Source organism: Sarcophilus harrisii, chromosome 1 (genome assembly GCF_902635505.1).
Source record: "Sarcophilus harrisii chromosome 1, mSarHar1.11, whole genome shotgun sequence".
Classification (NCBI taxonomy): Eukaryota; Metazoa; Chordata; class Mammalia; order Dasyuromorphia; family Dasyuridae; genus Sarcophilus; species Sarcophilus harrisii.
This window is the reverse complement of record NC_045426.1, coordinates 231,485,866-231,512,352: the sequence shown is the minus strand read 5'-3', so window position 1 is coordinate 231,512,352 and position 26,487 is coordinate 231,485,866. Positions and strand designations below refer to the sequence as shown.

At 36.3% G+C, this 26,487-nt stretch overlaps 1 protein-coding gene across 1 annotated transcript in view; it reads left to right on the top strand.

Moving 5' to 3' along the window:
• Positions 1-12,350: 12,350 nt before the first annotated feature.
• ACER2 (alkaline ceramidase 2) overlaps positions 12,351-26,487 on the top strand; it is a 29,425-nt gene continuing 15,288 nt past the window's right edge. Inside the window, exons 1-3 of the mRNA XM_031938205.1 lie at positions 12,351-12,711; positions 18,397-18,511; positions 19,595-19,736. Coding sequence (XP_031794065.1) covers positions 12,604-12,711; positions 18,397-18,511; positions 19,595-19,736 — 365 coding nt within the window. The 5' untranslated portion in view covers positions 12,351-12,603. The remainder of the gene's footprint in view (positions 12,712-18,396; positions 18,512-19,594; positions 19,737-26,487) is intronic.

The following is a 26,487-nucleotide window of genomic DNA, read 5'->3' as shown; positions in this document are numbered from 1 at the left end:
TAGGCAAATGACTCTACCAAATATTTAAATGAAAAAAAGAATAGCAAAATATATAATAGTAGAAATCAAATAGCGGAATTTTCATACACCCTTTTTCAAGGAAGGAGCTACTATTTCCTCAGAAAAGGTATTTCTCTTGTACAAGTAGATGAGAAGAAAAAGTCAAACCACCTTCATATCTTTAAATTTGGCCTTGACAATAGACACTATACTATAGCCTGTAGACATTCACTTTACTGACTCTAGGACCATGAAGCTTCTGCCAGAACTTCTGGATTTCATGACACTATTACTATTTTGTCCTATAATTTTTTCTTCTTTTATAATGACTTCAATCTGGCTGTCCTCCCTGTGTCTGATACTCCCTGAATTCTAGTACTAATTATAACTTGTCACATCCTCTACAATAAAAAACCTTGTGTCACCATGTGGCAGACAGAAAACCAGACCATCTATAAATAGAAAAGACTAAAAATTGAAGATACCTTAATGTCATTTTAAAAAGAACAAATCCTCTGCTTACTTGCTTGCTTGTTTTTTCCCTTCTTCCTTCCAACTTTTCTTTTTCTCCTATTCCTATTAGTGATCAGCATAGAAGTTTGACCTGCTTCATATTTCTTATCCAAACCAATATGCCCTTTCTTAGGTTAATCTGCTGACTCTCCATTATTGAGGGCTCATTTTATTAGTGCAGACACCAGATAGGTTTTTTTAGTCATGCTGAAATTCGGAATTCCTGATTTCAAGCAATTAACAAACCATAGTTTTAGGAGCAGGGAATGTAAGAGTGTACATAGGACCTCCCCATCTCTTTTCTATCAATGTAAATAAAAATCCCAGCCAATGGAAAGGCTGAGTCTTAGAATCTCTGGGTCAGGGAGGTACTGATAAGTTTGATGACTGAAAGTTAATTATTCTTCTTATTATCATTCTGCTATTAGCATAACAGGTTATGACACATTCCTGAATTCTGACACCACAAATGGAATTAAATAGGAAGGATATTATAGTGGATATAATTATCCACAAGTGGATAAGGAAATGCTGAAAAAGCATTTGGACCCCAGGTCCAAACGCAACCTTTACAGAGGAACAGTTTTAGGATAATGTAGTTTCCAAAAAATGAAAGAAGAATGTCCCAACATCAGCATCCTGAGGGCTTTGAAAGTGATGGCTAGTCTACTTAGAGACTCTAGTAACAACACCATGAGTTGGGCAACTGTATCACTGGCTGACAATTGTAAGATGTTATTTGGAAACAATAGTTACTATTGAGAACCCTTTGTTATCGTTAGTCCTTCATTCTTGTGGAGGCCCACGATTTCACAAGGGTATTGTTTTGACCTACTCTTGAATTGGGAAGAATGTGGTGGCTAGGTTATGAAGAGAAGTAACCATCTTCAAAGGTACATTGTCACGACATCTGTTCCAGGTACACTGTTCCAGATATACTCTGCTTGACATAATCACTCTTCCTTCCTACAAAGGAAGTAGTAATATCCTCATTTTTCACCAAATCTTATCCCTCTATTTGTTACATTTTAAAACCATTCTATAAAAGAAAAACAATTTTACTTACATTGAAAGTTGTAATTTTTAGTTGCAGAACAAGTGTCAATTTGCATTGTTAGAGGGAGTGGCAGGAGGGAGAACGCTCTCAGGAGCTCCCCAACCAATGATTAGAGGTCAAGGTAAAGAAAAAATTAAATTTCCTTTTCTGTTTTGGCATCCCACTGGTACTTTGTTTCATTGCGGAAAGTAATTTTCATTTTTTCCTTCCTTGCAATGCACCTTGTACCAATAGACCAAGCAAAGACCAAAAATCAATTAATAAAGAATTTACCATGTACAGAATAGCAAAGTAAATCATAGTGGAAAATAAAAAATAAATCATTCTCAATTAAACACAAGATTATATAGAAATGGATACAATTTTCCATATATGAAACCACAACTCTCTATTAACATAGTGTTTTGTTTTTCTTTTTCTTTTTGGCTGAGGCAATTGGGGTTAAGTGACTTGCCCAGGGTTACACAGCTAGAAAGTATTAAGTGTCTGAGGTCAAATTTGAACTCAGGTCCTCCTGACTTCAGGACTGGTGCTCTATCCACTATGGCACCTAGCTGCCCTTAACATAGGTTTTTTTTAAAGTATATTATACATTTAAGATGATAAATACAATACACTCTACCTGTTCAAATCTTTTAACTTCTTTCTGTGCATTTTATAAATATTTCAGTGATGTGCTTTTCTTTTAATTTTTTGGAGGGTGGGCCAATGCTATCACTATCCATGAAACTATAGGAACAAATAGAAAAATTGAAATAGTTCCTGATCTCAGAGTTCATACTCTTTGGAGCCAATTTATATAAAAGAAAGTCTATCTGAAGAGGTAGAAAGGCTCACAACTCCTAAGAGAATTCACAGTTGGGTGGATGACAAAGTTCAAGGTCTTTAAGGTACAGAACTGTCAAGATGACAGTTCCCAGGTACTTCAGGGCATAAAACCCAAAGTCCTGGCAGACCTTAGGAAGCAGTAACAAGTCAGATGGCAAGGTCTGGAAGTCTTTATGGGGTTGTTGATTCCCATCCCATCCAAGATTAATGATCATGAATAAGAACCAGTCTGGGTGAAGGGGGAAGACAAGATGGGAGGGTACCATTAGAAGAACTGGCTATCCAAGATCTATGTAGAGGTAATTCCTGCAGAGTAACTTTCTCTTTTTAAGAAATTTCTTTCAATTTACTTCTGTGAATGGCACAAGTCACTCCCTTGTTTGGAAGGCAGTGCTCCTGGGTTAATTCATTTATGGAATGAGTCAAGCAGTTAATTACTCAGTGGCTGATTCCTCAATAGGTTCAATTGCTGCAGCTACCATGGTTACTAACTGTTGCTGTTCCTCCTTCGAAGCTCACAAGGTTGTAACCTAGTCTATTCTGTCTCTGATAATTATTCTTCTAAAATCAGGAAAGAATAAACAAGATACAAACAGAAGAAACATTGTTGTCATTCCTTCACCGCCTTGTGGTGAGGGGATAGGGAGATGAGACAACCAGCTTCTGTCACTGCTATCTCTCCCTCCTCCTCCAGTTCTTTCCTTCCTAGCCATGAGGGAAAAAAGAAAATTCATCTGCTAGAACCTTTTTGCATGTACACTTAGTACCCCACAGCAGCCAGTAAAATGTTTTTCATTGCTGTATTTTAAGTCAATAGGAAATAGAAGTTAATTGAATATTCTCTAAATTGTGGAGGGAATGAGCATCCCATTTCCAAAACAAATTTCCAGGATCAGACTTCTTGGAAGCCCTTACTCTAAAGACTTAGCCTTCCTTAGCCCATGAGGGATCATTGATTTCATTATACACAAAATAAAGTTTGATGACCAAAAGTTAATTATTTTTATTATCATTCTGCTACCCAGTGGACCAGGAAAAGCTTCATGTAGAGGATGATGCTTGAATTGAGCCTTTTTTGTTTGTTTTAAAATTTTTAATAGTATATTATTTTCCCAATTACATGTAAAGATGGTTTTTAACATTCATTTTTATAATAGCTTTTTATTTTTCAAAATATGTACAAAGATAGTTTTCAACATTCACCCTTGCAAAACTTTATGTTCCATATTTTTCTCTCTCCCTTTTTCCCTCCCTCCTAGACAGCAGATAATCCAATATAAGTTAAACATGTGCAATCCTTCTAAATATATTTCTATATTTATCATGCTGCACATGAAAAATCAGATCAAAAAGAAAAAAATGAGAGGAAAAAACAAGCAAGCAAACAACACAAAAAAGGTGAAAATGTTGGGATTCACATTCAGTTCCCATAGTCTTCTTTTTGGATGCAGATGTTTCTCTCCATCACAAGTTTATTAGAATTAACCTGAATTACTTCCTTATTGAAAAGAGCCAAGTCCATCACAGTTGATCATCATATAATCTTGTTGCTGTGTACAATATTCTTTTGGTCCTACTCACTTCACTTAGCATCACCAACATTCATTTTTGTAAGATTTTTACTTACAATTTTTTCCCCTTCCCTCTCTTACCTCCATTCTCCCCAAGACAACAAGCAATCTGACAGAGGTTATACATGTACAATAATTTTTTACATATTTCTATATGAGTCATGTTGGGAAAGAAAAACCAGAATCAAAAAAAGAAAAGAAAAGAAAAGAAAAGAAAAAACACAAGAAAGAAATGAAACAAGTAAAACAAAATGAAAATATGCTTCAATCCACATTTAGTTTCCATAGTTCTCCCTCTGGATGCAAATGGTATTTTCCATTCTAAGTCTATTGGAATTGTCTTGGATCACTATTGCTGAGAAGAGCTAAATCTATCATAGTTGATAATTACACAATCTTGATGTTACTGTGTACAATGTTTTCCTGGTTTTGCTCAGTTCATTCAGCATTAGTTCATGTAAGTCTTTCCTGGCTTTTCTGAAATCAGTTTGCTCATCACTACTTAGAGAATAATAGTATTCCATGACATTCATATACCATAACTTATTCAGCCATTCCCCAATTAATGGGTATTTCCTCATTGTCCAATTCCTTGCCACAATAAAAAAGCAGCTACAAACATTTTTGCATATTTGGGTCCTTTCCACTCTTTTAAAATTGCTTTGGGATACCGATTCAGTAGTGGACTCCAAGATTAAAAGTCTTTTTTTTTTTTTTTTTCAATAGTCCTTTAGGCATAGTTCCAAATTGTTCTACAGAATGACTGGATCAGTTGAACTGAGTTTTGAAAAAAAGCTAGTATTACAAGAGATAGAGGTGAAAAGGCAAGCATTCCAGGCATGGGAAAAGTAGTGCAAAGGCATCAAGACTGAGATTACCATGTATGAGAAATGATAAGACTAGTGTGTCTGGATTGCAGTAGGTGAGAAGAATATTAACTATGTTATAAGGCTGGAAAGGTAAGTAGTAATGTATCATAAGATTGGAAAGGTAGGCTATGAAGGACTTTAGATACCTTTAAGAAAAAGTTTTTATTTGATCCTAGAGGTAAAAGTAAACTACTGGAGTTTACCAAGTAGGGCAATTAAAGGTTAGAGAGGTCTCTTAAGGGTGTTTCTGTGTTAGAATTGGACATGCCTGGAGAAGCCTGGGATATTTAGATAACACAGAATCTCCATAATCACTAAAAAAGAACTATTTGAGTCTTGAGACCATGGAATTTTCCAAACAATACTTCAATAGTTTTGCTGAGGATAACAAATATTGAAATTGGGGGAAGGATGCTTTTTTTTTTTTTTTTTTTTTTTTTTTTTTTACAGAGAACTTGTTGTTAAATATTTACCAACAGACCTCTTAGTATTGCCCATCATTTGTTCTTCCTTCAAAAATAAATCACTTATTTCACTGCAGAGTAGTTACTGTCATTTGTTACTGAATTGCTTCTTACAGTGTTGCCTTTCTTCAACTTCCAAGCTTTCTTCAACTGGCAAAACATCTTTTTGCTTAAAAAGAACACCATCCCTCTTTTAGCTCAGGCTGTTTCATTTCTCTGATTAAGCCATAGCCTCATTCACTCAGCCAGTCAGTACACTAGATCCCCCACATCAAGATGGGTCTTTCCCAAAAGCCTTACTCCTCTTCAGTGGGAATTTTCCACCCAAACTAGTCTTATCATTTATCAGACATGGAGGTTTTCAGTTTCAATGCTTTTTATTTTATTTTATTGCTGAGGCAATTGGGGTTAAGTGACTTGCCTAAGGTTGTACACATCTAGGAAGTGTTAATTGTCTGAGACCAAATTTGAACTCAGGTCTTCCTAACTTCAGGGCTGGTGTTCTAACCACTGCCTCCAGTACAGTGAAAGTACTGGCTCTCACATACTTGAAATGCTTGCTTTGTCACCTCTGCCTCTAGTAATTATAAGTCTTTAATAGGGCATCTTTCCCATCTCTCCCAAGAATTTTTTCTTATCGCAGCTGTGGCCATAGGTGGCAAACTCCACTTCATTATTTTGGGCTGACTAATTCCCATTGGGAATATCAAGTCTGCTTGATATTTAGGTTGTGAATAGCATATTCAATTTGAAAATGCTAATTTATCCATCTAATATCAGAATTATGCACTTAGCATGAAGCATGAAGGCAACCTTTCTCTTTCATCCCTGAAACTATAGATAGGTCACTGTCTTTTTAATATGTATAGCAACTAGTAGTAAACTATGTACTTGATTCAAAGATAGGAAAAGGGGAGAAGTGAATACCTGATCCACTCTCCATGGTGAATCTGAGTGAGGAATCCAGGTGAAAGAAAGGGTAATGGCAATGAACTAAGGAAACAGGTGGACTAAACTGGAGACTGAAAAGAGGGAAGATTTAGCTGTGTGGACTCCAGTACTTAATCTCTTTCACTGGACCTCAGTTTCAACCAGTGTAAGAAGAGAGACTTGGATTAGAAGGTTCTTTTCAGAATGAAATGCTATGATTCTTTGAGTAGACATATCCAAGAATTGTTTCAAGACTTGAAATTGGCAATGCACTCTGTAGCATTATAGACATATTGACTTTTGTCATATAGATATATAGACTTTTTGGCACAGACTAATATGTAGACTACATCTCAAAATCTCCCCCTACTCCTTTGTAGTTCTTATTGTCACTTTCTATATTTTCACTCTTTGAGATAAAATTGGGACTATATCTCAGTTAGCACTTAAGTTATTACAGAAATTAATAGTCATCTTAGGGTAAGACTAGAGGAATGTGAGAAGAAACAGAAACTGTGAAATAATCATGGAAGAAGCTAGGATAGGGTGTCTAGCATTTCTCAGGAAAATTTTAAAAAATAATTTAATATTTAAAAGAAGAAAAGAAAGAAAAATTTCTACTTATTCAAATTTTATGTGAATTTTTTAATAAACTATTTTTCTATTGGCAAATATTTTAATATAGAAAATGGCAGGTGAAGTAATCATACTAATGAAGTAGAAAGAGGCCTCTTTGACCTTTAGTGTTATGCTTCCTCCTATACCATACTATTGACCTTTAAAAAATGCAGAAATGTTTTAAATTGAAAGGTGAGGAGCAGCTAGATGGCATAGTGGCTAGTACACCAGCCTTGAAATCAAAAGAACCTGCAAATCTCACCTCATACACTTAATAGTTACTAACTAAATGAACTTGGCAAGTCACTTAATACCAATTGCCTTGGAGAAAAAAAAAATTTTAAAGTGAAAGGTGAAGACACTCAGTGCACTTTGGGGATTTTTTACTCATTTTGACTCATGATCATAAGAAAACCTGGAAAACTATGTATGATAATACACGGAATACTGAGACTATGTTCTCCCTTGGAAGTAGGTCCTTCACAATAATATAAAACAAAATGTTATAAGAAGCAAGCAAGCAAACTGGAAACTTTCAAAAAAAATTTAATTTTCTTTCTTCTTACATAATATTCATTTACAAATATCTTCTTTCTCCCTTTCTTAAAGAACTATCTCCTGTAATAAAGAATTTAATTATTCCTGAATATACTTTATTTCTAGATTTTTTTTTTGCTAAAATGAAAAGTATTGCTATAAGTATTTGGATATATATTGGGCCTTTCTTTGACTTCCTTGATATATATGCCTAGCAGTTGTATCTTTGGGTCCATGGAAACTAAGAACTCTTGAATGAATAACTAATAGTTCCCCAAATCACCCAGTATAAATTCCCAGATTAAATTATATGTGTATAATTGGGGTTATCCCGGCATGTACAGGTAATCTTTTCCTACTTCTGTTTGACCATATGCATGTTTTGGAGTTGCTTCCAGCCATGTGGTAACCCACTGATGAAAGGGCTTGGTGTTTCCATATGATATATTAAACTTTTTACACTATCCTTTATATGATAGCAGGATGCTATATCTGTTAAAATAAAAAATAATTACAGCTAACATTTATATAGAACTTATGTGCTAGTTGCTCTACAATTATTATCTTTTTTGATCCTTTCAACAATCTTGGGAGATAGGTGCTATTATTATTACTTCCATTTTACATTTGAGAAAACTAAAGCAGACAGAAGGTAAATGATTTGCTCAGGGTTTCACAACTACAAAGTATCTGAGATTAGATTTGAATTTAGATCTTCTTGATTCCAGACCTGATACAAGATTCACTGTACCACCTAGCTCCTCCCAAAATATCTTCTAGTTCAGGCTCTTGGCTTCAGTTGATATGATTCTTTTCTATTCCTAGTGTCATGAAAAACCTGTCTATGTGATAATCATGTTTGAATCCATAAACTAGATGAGGTTTTAACCTAGGTCCCTGACACTTTCTGCCATGTTTGTATATCTTTTCTTCTTATAATAGTAATGCTATAGTATATATTATTTTCTGGTTCTGTTCATTTCATTCTGCAACAATTCCTACAAGTCTTTTCATGTCTCTCTGTTCTTACAATAAAATGCTATTTCATTACATCTGTTTTAGTCATTCTTCAGTTGATAGCCAATCCCTTAGTTTCTAGTTCTTTGGCACCATGAAATAAGTTACTATTAATATTTTTCTGTACAGGATTTTTTCCTCTTTGATCTTTTTGGGGGTATAGGCTTAGCAGTATTATGGCAGGATCAAAGAATATGCTCTATTTAGTAACATTTTGTACATATTTCCTAATTGTTTTCCAGATGATTGGCTTCATTCATAGCTCCACCAAAATTGCATTGATGTACTTGTTTTTTCATAGCCCCTCCGATATTTATTTTCTTTTTCTTTCTTTCTTTCTTTTTTTTTTTTTTTTTGGTCAGTTTTTCCAGGCAGATGGGTATAAGGCAGAACCTCAGAATTGCCTTAATTATTAGTGATTTGTGTTTCCTTTCCTTGAATGGGAATTTCATAAGTTCAAAAGGTCTGGGTCTGTGAGCCTAGCATCAGTAAAGTCCACTGGCATAACGGCTGTGGCAGGAGCAGGTTTGCTGCAATAAAATTTTCTGCTGTGAAGAGGATGATGAAAAGAAAATTGATCCAAACTTGGCTATTTGGTTGGACAGTATAGTACCAAGGTGAAATGTGAGAGGCCTAATTAACAGTCTTGTAAAACTACTTTATGTTCTGATAAGGTTTAAATATTGTTCCTAGCCAATTGTACTAGTAATGTTATTGCATTCTGTTTTAATAATCCTGTTAATATACACTGTGATTATTGTATACTTAGTATTCCTTTTTGTGAGTAGGAGTAAATTACTTGTCCCCTACCCAGTTGACATAGAATCTTGAATACCTTTGTTACTTTCTCCCTTTGGGAGAATCCTTAGACCTGTAAGTCATAATTAGTATTGTTTCTGGCTGGAAGTTTGTTAACAAGTCAATGATTATGGAAAAAGGCAGCCCTCTATTAGAAAGTGATTTCTTAGGCAAACCTTATTTTTGCTACAGGACAGAGAGGGTTGAGTGCCCTGGCTCATCTGTGCTAAGGTGAACAATCTCTCAATACAAGACATATTTATACAAACATTTTCCTAGGGAGATCTCATACAATTCATAGCTACAACTCTTGGAGAATAGTAAATCATTTAAGTAGCTGAATTTTTCCAGATAATCAGGGTTTTACCTTCTAAACTTATTTTTACCATTTGGGATTTAAGTTTTTCTAAACATATACATATCCTGGCTCTTTCACTTACTACCTGGGTGATGGGCAAATCATTTAAGTTTTGTGAATTTCCTCTTCCTCATCTGTTAAATGAAGGGGTTAGATTACTCCAATAGTGTCTTCAAGCTCTAACTCTAATTATGCCTTATTATAATGCATGCTATAGGACAGATAAGGGACTTGACCTAAAATACTTCAAAGTCTAACATAGAAATGATAAGGACATAATTATATATAGTTAGTAATTTCAAAATTACAAAAATGCTTTGAGGAAGAAATATGAAGCAGATTATTATGCTGAGAGGCTGGGCTAATTTGGGAAAGTTTTCTTGAAATAGTAGTTGGAGCAGGCGAGTTTTCTTTTTGTAGAAAGGAAGTATTAACAGTTACAGTGGAGCCCCTGGACAAAAGTATTAGAATCGTATGAGGATGGGCTTGGGGTCTTTGTGCTGAAAAATGTCCATTTCACTTACTATGACACCCTCCAATGCTGTGAAGTGAGGTTGGCTTCTTCCATCTCTCTTGAAACTAGAAGCCAGAAGTTTTTGAAGCAACTCAAAGCTGAAGGGACCCAAAGAAAACTTGAAACTTGATGAGTGCCAAAAGAGGACTCACCTTGAAGAGCTCAAAAGAAACTGTGAGAACTGAGGCTCTTTCAGTTTTCACCAACTGCACCCTGACCCAATTGCAGTCCATACCAGTGGACTTTGAAACAAGGGTTACAGGTGGAAAACATCTAAATCTCAAATCAGAATCAAATACCTATTTCTTTCCCCCACCCCTCATTTCTGTTTATTCTTTCTGATAGCCAAAGCAAACAAATGAACAATCAAAAAATTATGTAGCTTGAAGTCAATACTTCTCTTACTACAGGTCTTTTTTTGGAGGGAGGAATTTGGGATGAGAGATTTGAGAGATCTCAGCAGATTAAAACAATGGATAAATAAATAAATTAAGCGTCAATAGGCATATTGGGATTGTGTGGAGGGGCCTGTGTGTAAAAAGTCAGTTTTTGTGTTAGAACCAAACCAAACCAAACCAAAACAATCAAACTGTTTAAGTACAACTTGGAAGAGAGATGACCATAAAATACTTCCTGGGAAATGGTCAAGAGGTTTTTAGTGAAATGCAGTTCAGTGTTGTAGTTTTGATAGTACCTTTCCCACTACCAACATCACCCCTGTTATTTAGATATTTTTAGGCTGTTGTAGTAGAAGCACTACTCTAATACTGAGAGATTATACCCTCTCTTTCTAATGTGAAACATTTCTGGGTACTCCATTTTAGAAAAGGCATTGATAAGCATTGGAGTCCTTCCAAAAGAGGATTAACCAGTTAGTGAAGAAAGTAGGAATCATGCTATACGAAGACCAATGAGAGTAACTCAGAATTTTTAGCCTAGATGAGAAAAAAAAATTAAAAGGACAGGATACCTGTAGAATAGGATTTAGGCTTATCATGCTTGGCTTCAGAGAACAGAGCTAAGACCAGCAGCTAGATTTTGGATGGAAAAAAAGAAAAAAATTAAGGATCTAAATTGTCCCCCCAAAAGCTCTTGAGATCTGGAATATTACTTGGTACTCTTGTGACTCAGCAGGGCAAACGATTTATCCTCTCTATGTTCCAGTTTCCTCATCTGTTGAGAAGAGAGGAGAGAGATATTGGATTAGGCCCAAATGATCTTTAAGAATATTTCTTAACTCTAAATTCTGTGATTTTTAGTGGAATGAAAGTGCTTCATCAAGAAGTAGGGGTAGGGATAGCTAGGTGGCCCAGTGGATAGAGCAGGACTTCTCCTGAAGTCAGGAGAACTTGAGTTCAAATGTGATCTCAGACACTTAACAAACACTTCTTAGCTATGTGACCCTGGGCAAATCACTTAACCTCAATTGACTCAGCAAAAAAAAAAAAAAAAAAGAAGAAGTAGGCCTTTCTAATTCTTGATGACTCTATAGACCCTAGATGGCCACAAGGCAATTCTGGTCACTTCTTAAGACAGATCCCTCCAAATCTGAGATTTTTAAATTTTATAATGTTATGTGAACGGGAAGTAGACAGGTGTTTAAGTCAATATTAATAAAATGGATTTTTCCCCCCAAAAAAACCATTTGATCATAAGGAGGGCAATATTTTATTTTGTCCTTGACCGTAGATTGAAGAGGAGGTAGGAGGTCCTTCCCTCTCCATACTGCCCTTTGCATGTCCCCAAGAAAGGGAGGAAGCATCAAATAGTCTTTTTACTACTCAGTTTACTAAAACCCCTTTACCTTTCTTTGTCTGGTCTCTATCCTTTTTAGTCTCCACCAATCAATCAACCAACACTTATTGAGTGCCTGATAATGTGTTAGGTATTCGCTGGGTGTACAATGACATATATAGAAAATGTATTCGAGGTTTTGTGTGTGTGTGTGTGTGTGTGTGTGTGTGTGTGTGCGTGTGTGTGTGTGTGTGTGTGTTGGAGCAGAGGGTGATAGGGAAAGTCCTCCATTAGGAGGAGCTTGAGGACGCCTCAGGTGGTTGTCCCCAGCCCCAGAGGCTTTGAAATGAAAAGGGAGAAAAAGCAATAGAAAAACTGTCACCGGACAGTTAGGTAGCTAGACTGTCCAGCTTCCCAGTAACCCAGGCTAGGACCTGGGGGATGCGGACCGGAGAAACGGAGTGGGCGTGCCCGAGGTGGCCGCCCCGTGGGGTGGGACAGGAGGAGGAGTGAAAGGAGGGGTCTAGGAAAGGATCGTATCCTACAGGCGGAGAGCCGAAGACTAAGCTTCGGAGGCCGAACATCCGGCCTGTTGGGAGGCGCAGGAGTGGGAGATCAGGATAAAGGCAGCGCTGCTGGCTTTGGTCACGGTCGCGGTTAGCTCCCAGCCCCGGAGCCGTCCCTGGCTTCGGAGCAACCAGCGGCTCAGCTGAATGATACACGGAAGAGGGGAGAGCAAACATCCCCGCCCCGGCCTCCAGCGCGCAGAGCGCGGCAGAACCGGCAGCCCGGACCATGAGCGCCCAGCATTTCTGGGACCAGTTGCGGGCGGGCAGCTCGGAGGTGGACTGGTGCGAGGATAACTACACCATCGTGCCGGCCATCGCCGAGTTCTACAACACGGTGCGGGGAGCCGGAGGGGGTGTGCTTGCGTGAGTGCGGGGGGTGCGTGCGTGTGTGTTTGCAGGGGGTGGTGCCCGGTGTGCCTGGGCACGCGCGTCCGCGAATGCACGCGCATGTGCCAGTCTCTAAGCAGGCTTATCCGTGACATTCCCTCTTACCTTTCCTGACATCTGGTCTTGTGCTTTTCGGCAATCTCTTTCTGTAATTTTCTGCCAGTGCCCCCAAAGCCCTGAGCTGCTCAGCCTGGCATTATGGAGGAACAGGCTTACGAATTCACGCGTAGATTGACTCGAGGTTTAGCCCCTCTGGGCGAGGGTAATGAAACTCTGAGAAGTTTCAGTAGCCGGCCCCCGTGCCCCTTTTTAATGCATGAAAGGTCTCCCAGTGACGCAGTCCCCATTCCACTAAGTGACTTCTACATTATGAACGCCTTGTCTCTTTGGAGTCCTGGGAAAGGAGGAAATGGGGAATTCCGGGAGCACTGAACTGGTCGGAATTGCTACGGAGTGGGGCAGTTACTTGTCAACAAGTTACCATTTATTTAGCACCTCCTATGTGCCTGGCACTATGCTAAGCGCCCGACGTACAAAGAAAGGCAGAACGGAGGCAGGAAGAGGCGAGTGAGTGGATGACATTTTGAGCATATGTTATTGCTCGAGATTTAGGCGCTGAGTTTGATTTCCACAGCATAGTAAACCTTTATCTTTGGCTCGTCTAAAGAAAACAGGAATTCCACTGGAGTTTTAAAACTTGTGTATTTGACTTGGTGTTGTTTAGGAGTTTTATAGAATGCTAGAATAGTAAAGCTAGAAGGGGACTGTTAAAGATCACCTAAATTACAACTCCATTATACACATGGAGGCAATTGAGATCCATAGAGATAGGTGCGACCAGTGAATGGTAGAACTGGAATTTAAACCCCAACCCTTTTGATTTCTGGATCCATGTTCAAAGCCATTACATCTTGCACAAATACACAGGATCTTTCTTTGTGACACTGTCAATTCCTAAAGAAAACACTATACAACCTACACAATAAATTATATTTCAATGTAATTAGATGACATTGATTTAGTAATCTGGGATGATATTTGTATAACTATGGGTAAACAGACAATGGGAAGTTGTATTGAGAGTGAGTTGGGGGAGCTATGAGAGCAGAAGCTGTTTCAAAAGCAATAATAAAGCACATTTTTTTGATTCATTTTTCTTTTTTGTTATATAGGGATAGCAACATCCACTTTTCATAAGGGGGTAGTATGAAGATAAACTTTCTTTGAACTTTGAAACCCAAAAGAGTTACCTACAAACAAAGTAATTCCATAGCACAACCAAGGACCAGTCAGCTATATACAGAATAATACCAGGGCACAATACACCTGAAGGCTGCCTAATAGACAGTGAAGCAGAAAGTAGAATAATTTCCTCCCAGGGAATCTGGGAGTGGTGGTAGAATGTCAGTATAAGATTTTTTAGCCAAAAGAATCCAATTTGTATATTTCAAGTTTTCTACAATTGTGCTTTTCTCTTTTTCTGTGAATATTTGAGATAGTTTGGTAGTGGTATTGCTTTTTCCTTTTTTAAGCTAATCTCATTGGAGATGGATAAAATTAATCCAAATCTGGAAGAATACATTTTAGAAAACCTAACAATGTTTCTCTAACTCAAGTTTTTTTGTGGGGGGAAGTTTTATCCTTTGGCATATTTACGATTTTCAGCATTTGTTGTGCTATACAAGAGAGAATATGAAGGAAGTCCAGTCCTTAGGCTAGTAGGATCAATTAACATTTGTGGAGGGGAAGAGGTTTCCTATATCATCTTAGAAAAGATGAACAGAGGATCAACCACATGTGGCACTCATTAACAAGCTTTTATCTACCTACCTATTTACCTATTTAACAAATTATATTAAATATCTACTCTGTACCCAATCTTGTTAAAGTCCTTTAGAGGAAGATAAGAGGCTGAAGATTTGGTCCTCGTCCTTGGGAAGCAATAAAAGTTTGTTGAATTTGAAATCAGGAAGACAAAACTGAGACACATTGAAACTAGAAGATTCCAAAACAATGTGTTAACCAAGTGTTGCACAGTATAAAACAGATTGTACTGAAGGAATTCAGAGTGGGGAAAAAAAAATGTTGATTATAGGGTGGGGTTAGTTCGGCAGACCAGAAGGAGGGTCATATTTTGATAATGGGAGAGTACATTGTCCAGTCAAATCAAGTCACTAAGGATTTATGAAGTCCTTAATATTTGCTGGGCTCTGTGCTAGGTGCTTGGAATAGAAATATAAGCAGAAAAAAGTCTCTTCTCTCAGGGAGCTTACTTTCTAATGGAGGAAGACAGCATTTGAAGCCAAAAATTTTATAGGATAGTGGAGGGGAATGAAGAAGTAACTGGTCCATATCAGTTGATTAGCTCTTTGTGACCCTATTTTGGGTTTTCTCGGCAAAGATACTGGAGTGATTTGCTATTTCCTTTTCCAGATCATTTGACAGATGAGGAAACTGGCCAAACTGGGTTAAGTGACTTGCCTAGGGCCACATAAGTAGTAAGTGTCTGAGGACAGGTTTGAATTCAGGAGAATGAGTTTTTTTGACTCCAGGACACTGTCCACTGCATTACCTAGTTACCCCAAACTGACCTTCCTTAAAATGAAGGTTTATGAGAGGAACTGACTTAACAATCCGAGGATTCCTCAAAGATGGAGTATGCTTCCAGTATGAGAAGGCTGCTGGGGCAAATAAATTCCAGAGTGGGGAAACCACAGCACAGAGTGGTTTTCCAGGTTGAGAAGCCTGCTCATGGAGTTTGGGCAAAATGAATGCCAAATGAAATACTGGCGTAGTATATGGGACCTTCACCTGCTCTGGCATTGCCCTAAGGGAAATTTATGTTAATAATCTGTATTGTGCAAAAACTCTGGAATTTCCTTGGTGACTCCTTTTACTCTTATAAATGATTTGTTAAATTCTAGGTAGCTGCTTGAAACCCAAACTGATCAAGTGCCCAAGATTAAATACACAGCTAGTATCTGAGGCAGGTTTTTAACCCAAGACTTTCTGATACTCTGCCAAGTATCCTATCTTCTACACTAGCTGCCTCTCACAATGTGTGTGTGTGTGTGTGTGTGTGTGTGTGTGTGTGTGTGTGTGACTAAAAGGGTGTAAATATAGGAGTATACCAAGTAACTCAAGAGATAAGAAAGATAGACTAATGATGTCATAGATCATAGAATTTAGAATTTGTTGGACAAAAAATATCAATACTGATACTACACTTTTGAGTGTGGACATTGTCTGCCAGATGTAGTTTTATTTAATTTACCTTTAATACACAAGTCAATGAAATAGTCCATTATGCTTCTGCCATGACTCTTTGTCCCAGGGAGATTTCAGATAATATTTATAGGAATCTTGAACCAGGAAAAACATCTTAAAATATAAGCTGGGTTACCATCCTAGAATTGAGCAACCACACTTCCATTGCCTTCTTCTGACATTACTTTCCTGAATGAAACAATCAGGTTCTTCCTACAGATTTATATTAAATTCAGTGCCTGGCACATAGTAGGCACTTGATGTTTGTTGATTGATTGTTATTGAGAATACAATTGAAAAGGTAGAGATTTGAGTGCCTCCTTTGGAGTAGACTCAAGTCTAATCCCTACATGGAACAGGAAAGAGATTACCCTTAGATGATGGGTCTGGGTCCTGATTACATATGGGGGAGAGGAAAAGCAACGGTATTATTTTGAACATTGGTGGGGGTGTAGTGTTCAGTCATCTTTTAGTCATGTCCTACTTTTTTGTGACCCCATTTGGGATTGTCTTGGCAAAGATACTAGAATGGTTTGCCATTCCCTTCTCTAGTTCATTTAACAGATGAGGAAACTGAGGCAAACAATTAAGTAACTTGTCCAGCTAATAATTGTCAGAGGCCAGATTTATGCTTAGAAAGATGAGTCTGATGCTCTATTCACCACATCATCTAGTTGCCGAACTAGAACTACTTTTTGTTAAATTTCTGATTATTATTTTTGTGGTTATTTTGGTTAATTCACCCAAAAGTGGATCTTTCCCTTTTGTTCTGACCTATCCCATCCACTTTTCCAAGGAACTTCTCCTAGGAATCTGGAAAACTTCTAGAGAAAAGTATTATTTTAAAATATTTCTAGAGGAACTAAAAAGGAAATTTTTATTTCCTTTCACCATATGGGAAAAATCTTATCTTTCTCATCAAACCCTGCTATTATATAGATTGTCAAACTAAGATATGTGATGATTAAATCATTTGCCCAAGATCACATGGATGCTAAGTAGCAGGGCTTTGACTTTTCCTCATAGCTACAGATTACATGCACCCCAAAGACCACTCTTGAGTATAAAGCTACTCACTGGTCATGAGGGGAACACCTGAGTTCCACACAAATCCATCTCTGCCACTGGAAAAAATAGCTCAAAGCTCATGCCCTACATTAGTGAATCATAATAATTTCCCAGTTACCTACACTACTATTGGCATGGATAATTGAAAAACCTGCAGTTAAATAAAACTAACAAAAAATCTGTCTACTTGGGGTGGAGGCTTGGTGTGGTTTCCTGCTGCCCATTAGCTCCATAGACCAGGAAAATGCTTTGAAAAGTGGCTGCTTTGATCTTTCCCTTTATCTATGTGAGAGTTCACAGTGTTTTTCATCAGTTTATTTATTTATTTTTTAAGAGCAAATGTCCTTTTTGAATTTCTAGATGTCTGGAGAAATCATTATGTTTTTTAAATTTTGTAGCTTTCCGTAGTTCTGCTTAAAAACTTCATTCTTAGGAAGTAATTGAGTTGATTCTCTGACAGAGTCTCATAAATACATTATAACTTAGAGCGATTACTTTTCAACTTTAGTGATCCAAACAATTTGCATTCCAGTAGCAGACATATTTATTAGATCTGTCTTCACTGTTACTTTCTGGCTTTCCTGAATTTCTCTCATAGTTTCTTCCTCTTTTTGTTTTCAGGATTGACTCTTAATTTTGTCCTTTCCTTTTTTGTACACAAATGTGTTTAAAAGAAACAATAGAGACCAGTAGATCTTGTTGGTAGATCTTCCAGTCAGGAACAGTCATGTAATTTCCTGAATTATTTTAGAATATGTATAAATATTATTTTAATGTTTTTCAAAATTGAGTTGTCAATTTTTTTGAGGGGAATTATAAGGGGAAAGGAACAAGCATTTATCACGTTATCTACTCCATCCTAAGCACCATGCTAAGTACTTTATTAATATTATTTTGTTTGAATTCCTTTGACCCAGTGCTCTACCTAGTGTTAAATTGTTTAGTTGTGTCTAACTTTTTGAGCTATTTTTAATGGGGTTTTCTTGGTAAAAATACTGGAGTGGTTTGCCATTTCCTTCTTCAGAGTCCCCATTTCATAACTGGGAAAACTGAGGCAAACATAGGTTAAGTAGGGTATATAGCTAGTATTTGAAGCTGGATTTGAACTCAGGTTCTCCTGACTCCAGGTCTAGCACTCAACATCTAACTGCCCCCACCGATAGATAAACACATATGAAAAAGGGAGGGGTAGGATGTGATATCCTTCCTCAATATATTTCAAAATGCATTTTAAACACATTGGGTTTTTTTTGTCTTTTATTTAATATGCATCTTTTAATTTGATTTTTTTTTCCAGATCAGCAATGTCTTGTTTTTTATTTTGCCGCCCATCTGCATGTGCTTATTCCGTCAATATGCAGCATGCTTCAACAGTGGCATATATTTAATATGGACACTACTTGTTGTTGTTGGTAAGTTAATTAGTTTGCGTTTAGCCTTTCCTGCATGACCTGAAAGGGAAGATATTGAATTCTACGTATTTCCTGACCTCCTTTGGACATGTTTTGTAAACTCAAGCGACTCTGACGTCTAGAAAACCTTTTTGTTCACTTCCTTGACACACGTTCAAAGTTATAGTAACAACTGAGGTTGTCTGGAACTCTCAGGTTTATGTAACTCCCCTCCAGAGTTCCATTATTTAAAGGTTACTGTTACTTGCTGGTGGTAAGTTTCTGGGAATTCTGAGAACAGAGTTATGAGAAACATTTTTTTCCTAGTACTGTTTCTGTTGCTAGTGGACTTTAAAATAATTGTAGGACTTTGATCTTTCCATGTCCTGTGAACCATTTTGATAATAGTTTCTCTTGGCTTACAGGCCTTCATTGAACAAAAGTTCTAGGATTTGGGAAGAATGCTGATGCTTATCACCTTTCCATTTCTGTGAAGGCCCTCGTATAGTTTGGATGTGATAGATTGTGTTTAACCGAGAGCTTAGAAACACACTGATATCTGTATATTTGAAACATACATGAAATGTATTTATATGCATTTATAAATACATCTATAAATGTATTTGTAGACAATGGCCTTTATGTTTTTTTTTCTCTAGTTTTCTTTCTGAGAGAGAAGTGCCATCTGTGAATTAGATGTCAGCATTATTGTTTAATAATATTAAAAATTATTAATATATTAAATTAAATATGTTAAAATATTAAAAATAATATTAAAATTATTCAATGTTAATTTTTTATTTTTGAATAATTTTTTAAAATGTAATTAATTTTTTCAGTGAACAAATATGTTCTCTCTCCTCTCTCTTCTCTTTCTCCCTTCTATTCTCTCTCCTTCCCTCTCTCTCTTTCTCATCTCTCTGAGTGTTTCTCACTTTTTTTTACCTTCTTCACTCCCCAACCATACCCTCTAGGAAAAAAATAAAGAAAAACAAAATCTTTGTAACAAATACATAAAGTCATGCAAAATTCTAGCATTCAACATTGCATGAATATTGTATCTTCTCTTCTAACCTTTTCTATTGGTTTGTAATTTGATTTTAGGAATTGGATCAGTTTACTTCCATGCAACATTGAGTTTCCTGGGTCAGATGCTTGATGAACTTGCTATTCTCTGGGTATTGATGTGTGCACTGGCCATGTGGTTCCCCAGAAGGTACTTACCAAAGGTCTTTAGAAATGACAGGTAATAAATATGTTCTCTTTTAAACATTGTGCCAGTCATGGCCAAAAGAATATTTAATGAGAAATAAAACAATGAAACCTTACCTTTACTGAGCCAGTATTAATAAGCATTCAGTTAATATAATGAATATAATAAATATATGGACTGGTAGAGAAACCCATCTTTAAACCTGTGAATGGCAATGCTCTTGTCAAAAAATGAGAAAAGAAATTTCCTCACTATTGAATGTGAAGGAGGTCTAGGAGTCAGTCAATAAGCATTTGTCATTGTTGTTGTTGCTGTTGTTGTTCAGACATATGTGACTCTTTGTGACTCCAATGACCATGACACAACAGGCCCTTCTATTCTCCATTCTCTCCTGAGGTTTGTTTAAGTTCATGTTCATTGTTCCCATGACACTGTCTATCCATCTCATTTCTACCATCCCCTTTTCTTTCCCAACATTAGGGTCTTTTCCAATGAGTTCTGTCTTCTTCTTATGTGTCCAAAGTATTTAAACTTCAGCTTCAGTATTTGTCTTTCCATTAAATAATCTGAATTAATTTTTTTAAAGTATTGACTAATTTGATTTCTTTGCTATCCAAGGGACTCTCAAAAATCTTTTCCAGCACTACAATTCAAAAACATCCAATTTGTGGTGCTCAGCTTTCCTTATAATCCAACTCTTACAGATATATATATATATATATATATATATATATATATATATTTTTTTATTTAATAGCCTTTTATTTACAGGATATATACATGGGTAACTTTACAGCACTAACAATTGCCAAACCTCTTGTTCCAATTTTTCACCTCTTACTCCCCCACCCCCTCCCCTAGATGGCAGGATGACCAGTAGATGTTAAATATATTAAAATATAAATTAGATACACAATAAGTATACCTGACCAAAACGTTATTTTGCTGTACAAAAAGAATCAGACTCTTACAGATATATTTTGCTACAGGAAAAACCATGTCTTTGTTAGCAAGGTGATTGTCTCTGCTTTTTAATATGCTGTCCAGATTTGCCATAGCTTTCTTCCCAAGAAGCAAGAATCTTTTAATTTCATGTCTGTAGTTGCCTTCTGAAATAATCTCTGATCCTAAAAATATAAAATATGACACTATTTCCATTTCTTCTCCCTCTGTTTTCCAAGCAGTTATTGAGTCAGTTGCCATGATCTTAGTATTTTTGACGTTAAGCTTCAAGCCATGGCTTACTTTTATACTTTCTTCTTTCACTTCATTAAGAGACTTCTTAATTCTTTACTTTCTACCATCAGAGTGGTATCATCTGCATATCTGAGATTGTTGATATTTCTCCTGACAACCTTAATTCTGGCTTTTGATTCATCTAGTCTCGCATTTCATGTTATTTACTCTCCATATAAGTTAAATAAAAGAGGTGAAATATACAACTTTGTTGTACTTCTTTTCCAATCTTAAACCAATCATTTGTTCTATGTTCAGTTCTGACTATTGCTTCTTGGCCTACATTCTTCAGGAGAAAACTAAAATGATCAGGCATTCCCATTTTTAAGTCTTTTTTTTAAAAATTGTAATAAATTTATTTATTTCTAATACACATTGCTTTATGAATCATGTTGGGAGAGAAAAATCAGAGCAAAAGGGAAAGACCATGGGAGAGATTAAAAAAAAAAAAAAAACAGAAAAAAGAAGTGAACATAGCATGTATTGATTTACATTCAGTCTCCTTAGTCTTTTTTCTGGATGCAGATGAAATTTTCTGCCCAAAGTCTTTTGGGGTTGCTTTGGATCACTGAACCACTGAGAAGAACCAAGCCTTTCATAGTTGATCATCGCACATTTTTGCTGTTATTATGTACAAAGTATTCCTGGTTCTACTGGTTTCTCTTAGCTTATGTAAATCTTTCCATGCCTTTCTATAATCTGCTTGTTCATCATTTTAAAAAATAAAATAATATATTCCATTACCTTCATGTACCACAACTTGTTCAGCCATTCCCCAATTGATGGACATTCATTCCTTTTCCAATTCTTTGCTACCACAATAAGAGCTGCTACAAACATTTTTATGGCAAGTCTTTGAGGACTTGCCATATTTTGTTGTGATCCACACACTCAAAAGCTTCAGTGTGGTCAATGAAGCAAAAATAGATGAATAAATGTTTTTCTAGCAAATGTTGACAATTTGGTCTTTAATCTTCTGCCTCTTTGAAAACTATCCTGCTCACCTAGTAATTCTTGGTTCACATATTACCTAGCTTGTAGAATCTTATTGGAATATGAAATGAGCACAATTCTTGGGTAATTTGAGCATTCTTTGAAATCGATCTTCTCTAGGATTGAGATATAAACTGACATTTTCTAATCTAGGGGACATTGCTGAGTTTTCCAAATTTGCTGGCATAATGAATGCAGCATTTTATTTATTTGTTTTAATATTAGCTTTTTGTTTTAAAAATACATGCAAAGATAATTTTTTAAAACATTTACCCCTACAAAACTCCATGTTCCAAATTTCTCTCCTTTTCTTCTTCCATCCTTCTCCCCTAGATAGCAAGCAATCCAGTAAAACATATGCAATTCTTCCACACATATTTCCATATTTATTATGCTGCACAAGAAAAATCTGATTAAAAAGGGGAAAAAAGCAAGCAAACAACAACTAAAAAAATGTGAAAACATTATGTTGTGATGCACATTCAGTCCCTATAATCCTCTCTCTGGATGCAGACAATTCTCTTCATCACAAATATGTTGAAATTGTCCTAAATCACTCCATTGTTGAAAAGAGCCATGTCCATCAGAGTTGATCATCACATGATCCTGCTGTTGCTGTGTACATTGTTCTCTTAGTTCTACTCACTTCACTTAGTATCAGTTCATGTAAGTCTCTCCAGGCCTTTCTGAAATAATCCTGCTGATCGTTTTTATAGAACAATAATATTCCATAACATACATATACCATAACTTATTTGGCCATTCCCCAGCTGAAGGGCATTCATTCAGTTTTCAGTTCCTTGCCATGAATGCAGCACTTTAACAACATCATCTTTTAGCATTTTAAATCGCTCAGCTGAAATTCCATTACCTTCACTAGCTTTATTGTTAGCAATATTTCCTAAAATCCTCTTGACTTCATTGTCCAAGATGTTTGACTCTATAGTAACCACATCATAGTGGTCACTGGTTAAGTTAAGATTTTTCTTGTCTAGTTCTTTTGTGCATTCTTGATACCTCTTCTTAATCTATTCTACTTCTGTTAAGTCTCTAAGCATTTATTAATTGCTGATTGTTTTTTTTGTTTTTTTGTTTTTGGTTTTTATTTAATAGCCTTTTATTTACAGGATATATGCATGGGTAACTTTACAGCATATTAATTGCTGATTGTTTGCCAGTACTGTGCTACATGCTGGTAATAAAAAGAAGGCAAAAAAGACAATCCTTGACCTCAAAGAGCTTGTAGTTTAGTAGAAGAACTATGGCTCAAAAATAGAACTAAAGTTTGCTTGGGCCAATTTCAATCTTAGGTACATCTTGCAAAACTTTTTCTACCTTTTTTCTCTACTCAGGATTTCCCCTGGGAATATCAGAATTTAGTTTCTGTCTAGGTCTTCAGAATGAAAGGAAGACTTCTTTTTCAAGACTAGCAAAATACCATTTACAGATTTTTTTTTTATTTAACCTGTTAAAGATATAATGTAAAGGACTTTTACCTAAGCCTATACATAGTTAATATAATTCTCTTTCCATTTACTGTGAACCTTATATTTCTACCCTAGGGTTGAAGACTTTATCCCCTGCTACTTTTTTTTTTTTTTTTTTTTTTTTTTTTTTTTTTTTTTTAAGATTGGATCTCCCTATCTTAACAGTTTGGATGTGAAGGGTGGGAGTACTCACAGGCCTGATCCCACTCTGATTTTCTGAGTGCTTTGAGTCTCATGTTTCCAACTTGAACCCGTTTGCCCTTCCTTAGACAACCTAGTAATCCTTGCTCCCAGAAGGACATTATATCAATGCCAAACTTAGTTTGGACATCCAATTGTGTTAGCTCACTGCATCCCAGGTCAGAATTCAGAACCTCAGTCCTTTTGGATCTCCTAATCATTCCTAAAGATCCAATGGAAGGGTACAGCTCTGGACTTTGTTAGCACTGATTGTTAACTAAGTAAGAATGCCTCAACTTCAATAAATTCTAGGTGGGGTTGGTTAATTTAGTCATGCCTTGAGGTGTGCTGTTAGAGTTATTCATATTAAAATAATTTCAAAGTTCCTTAAGAAGATATCATCAGGACCCAAACCAAACCTCTAAAATGAAGCACCAGGCTTTTTGTACCTTCCGTAGGGAATTTTGATTCTGGACATATCAATCAATGGAGCATTTATTAAACTCCTATTATAGTCTGTATACTTATGGCTCCTTGTGACACAGATCACATAGTCCTCCAGTTATAATGTCTTTACTTAAGTTGGGAACTGATGAATACTTTTAGAATAAATATACAAATGTATGTAAAACTTCTAAAAACTATTAATTAAAAAAATAGACCCAATATTTGATTGCCACTTTTCAAAAACTACAGTGCAGCAGGTAAATTTCACAGAATCATAGAATTTGAGAGCTGATAGAGACCTCAACAGGCATTTAGCTTAGTCCAAACATGAAGGGAAACCTTACCATGACATATAGTCATTCTTTCTACCTGAGTCAGTTAATTATTTGGTTTCTACTTGAAGATATAAAAGAATATTTTATTTTGAGGTGATTAAAAAGTCCCTTCCTAGAATCATTTCCAAAAGAACTGAAAAGACAGCCTGATAGAACAAGAAACATATTCATTTGGGAAATTGTGTATGGATAGATAGATATGAATATATGTGTATGTATATATGTATATTATATATGTGTAATATTAACAAAAACAACATCACTACTGCTAGTACTATTAGTCAGTTGTGTATGACTCTTTGTGACCACATAGACTATAATCTGCCAATAAATGTTTTTTTTTTTTTTTTGTTGTTGTTGTTGTTTTAACAAAGCTACTGGAGTGCTTTGCCATTTCCTTCTCCAGTGGCCAAAGTCACATAGTTAGTGAGTATCTCAGGCTGGTCTTCCTGACTCCATGTCCTGTACTTTATTCACTGAGCCATTTGGGTCTTTCCACTACTACTACTAATGATAATGATGATGATAATAATAATGATAAATAAACCTTGTGATTTGCTTAATACTATTTTCCAAATACCTCATTTTAGCCTCATAACATCCCTGTAAGGGTAGGTGCTATTATTCCCCCAATTTTACTGATGAGGAAACTGAGGCAGATAGAAGTTGACTTGGTCAGGATCACATAGCTGACTAAGTGTCTTGAGACCAAATCTGAAATCAGGTATCTCTTGGCTCTAGGCTCCATGCTGTATCTTCTATCTAGCTGCCCTCTGCCACTGAAAATTGGCACATTCTCTACCACTTATAGTTTTGCATAGAACACTGGAAAATTAAATGACATTGCCCAGGCTCAGACAGCTAGTATATGTTAAGACACGGTGTATGTGAACCCAGGTTTTCCTAGATTCAATACCAGTGTTCTAATATGCTACTTCTTTCTGAGCAGGGTGATAGTGAATGCTTCTTCACTTCCTAAAAGAAAAATCTTATTTTTAGAATCAGTTTCCTTTACGTGCCAGCTTGAAACACTGGCTGTTTTATTCCAAAATGTTATACTTAGATTATTTTGTAGAATTAGATTTCATATAGATTCTGAGGAAACAGAAATTGGGTACAAATATTTGCTAATCAGTAGGCTCAAATATGAGACTATCACGTATCTGGATGCAGGGTACTTGAATATGAGCTATCTGTCTTAGAATTAATTACATTTTCCTTGTTCTTAGAAAAAAAAATCTCTCAGGATCCAGTCTGTGTTCTAGAGTGTACTGAGGGGGTCAGAAATGAAGATCTTACAGTGATTCTTAGGTTAATCATGTGACATTTGGTTATTTTCTGCGCGTTGCAAAAGAATGATTTTACAAGACTGATGTCTCAATTGGCTGAACATTCTGCCCAAAGACGATGCTTCCACATTCTTTAAAGCCCATTCCCAAATGGATTTTACAGCATAATTAACTGGAGAAAGAGTCTCTCAACTTTCTTTTAAGGTTGTTTAGTTTGGCTTAACATAAGTGTACTCCTTTGCAAACAATTACCTTAACAAGCCTTGTATAATTCCAACTCATGTTGAGTCAGTTTTTCCCACTGCCTAAACATTGAGACTAAAGTGTCCAGTTATTCTTTTGGGCTTGTGATCACAATGCCCTTTCTTAACCTGTTTCTAGATATACTCTTTTAGACTTAAAAAGGCCAAATAATCCTGGAAGCAGACTTAGCCAAGAGTTACTGCAGCTCCCAAGGGTGTCTAATTTATTACTGTGGTAGAGGTTAGACACTTAGAAAGTTCCCTCAGAGAAAATAGTTATTTATCAGTTTTTCTTTGTGAAGTTGCAGATTGCCATGGAGGTTAAGCAGTTTCTCTGATTTCCTTTTCTTTTTACCCTTCTCCCTCCCTAGCACCATTGGGGAACTTCCATAATTAAACAATTTAATAAGCATCCATTAAATACCTACTATGCGTTGGGAATTGTGCTATGTTCTGGGAATGCAAAGAAAGGCAAAAACAGGTTCCATTGAGGAACTCACATTGTGATGAGGGGAAAACAACATGCAAACAATTAAATACATACAAGATATGGACAGGGAAATCAGAGGTAATCT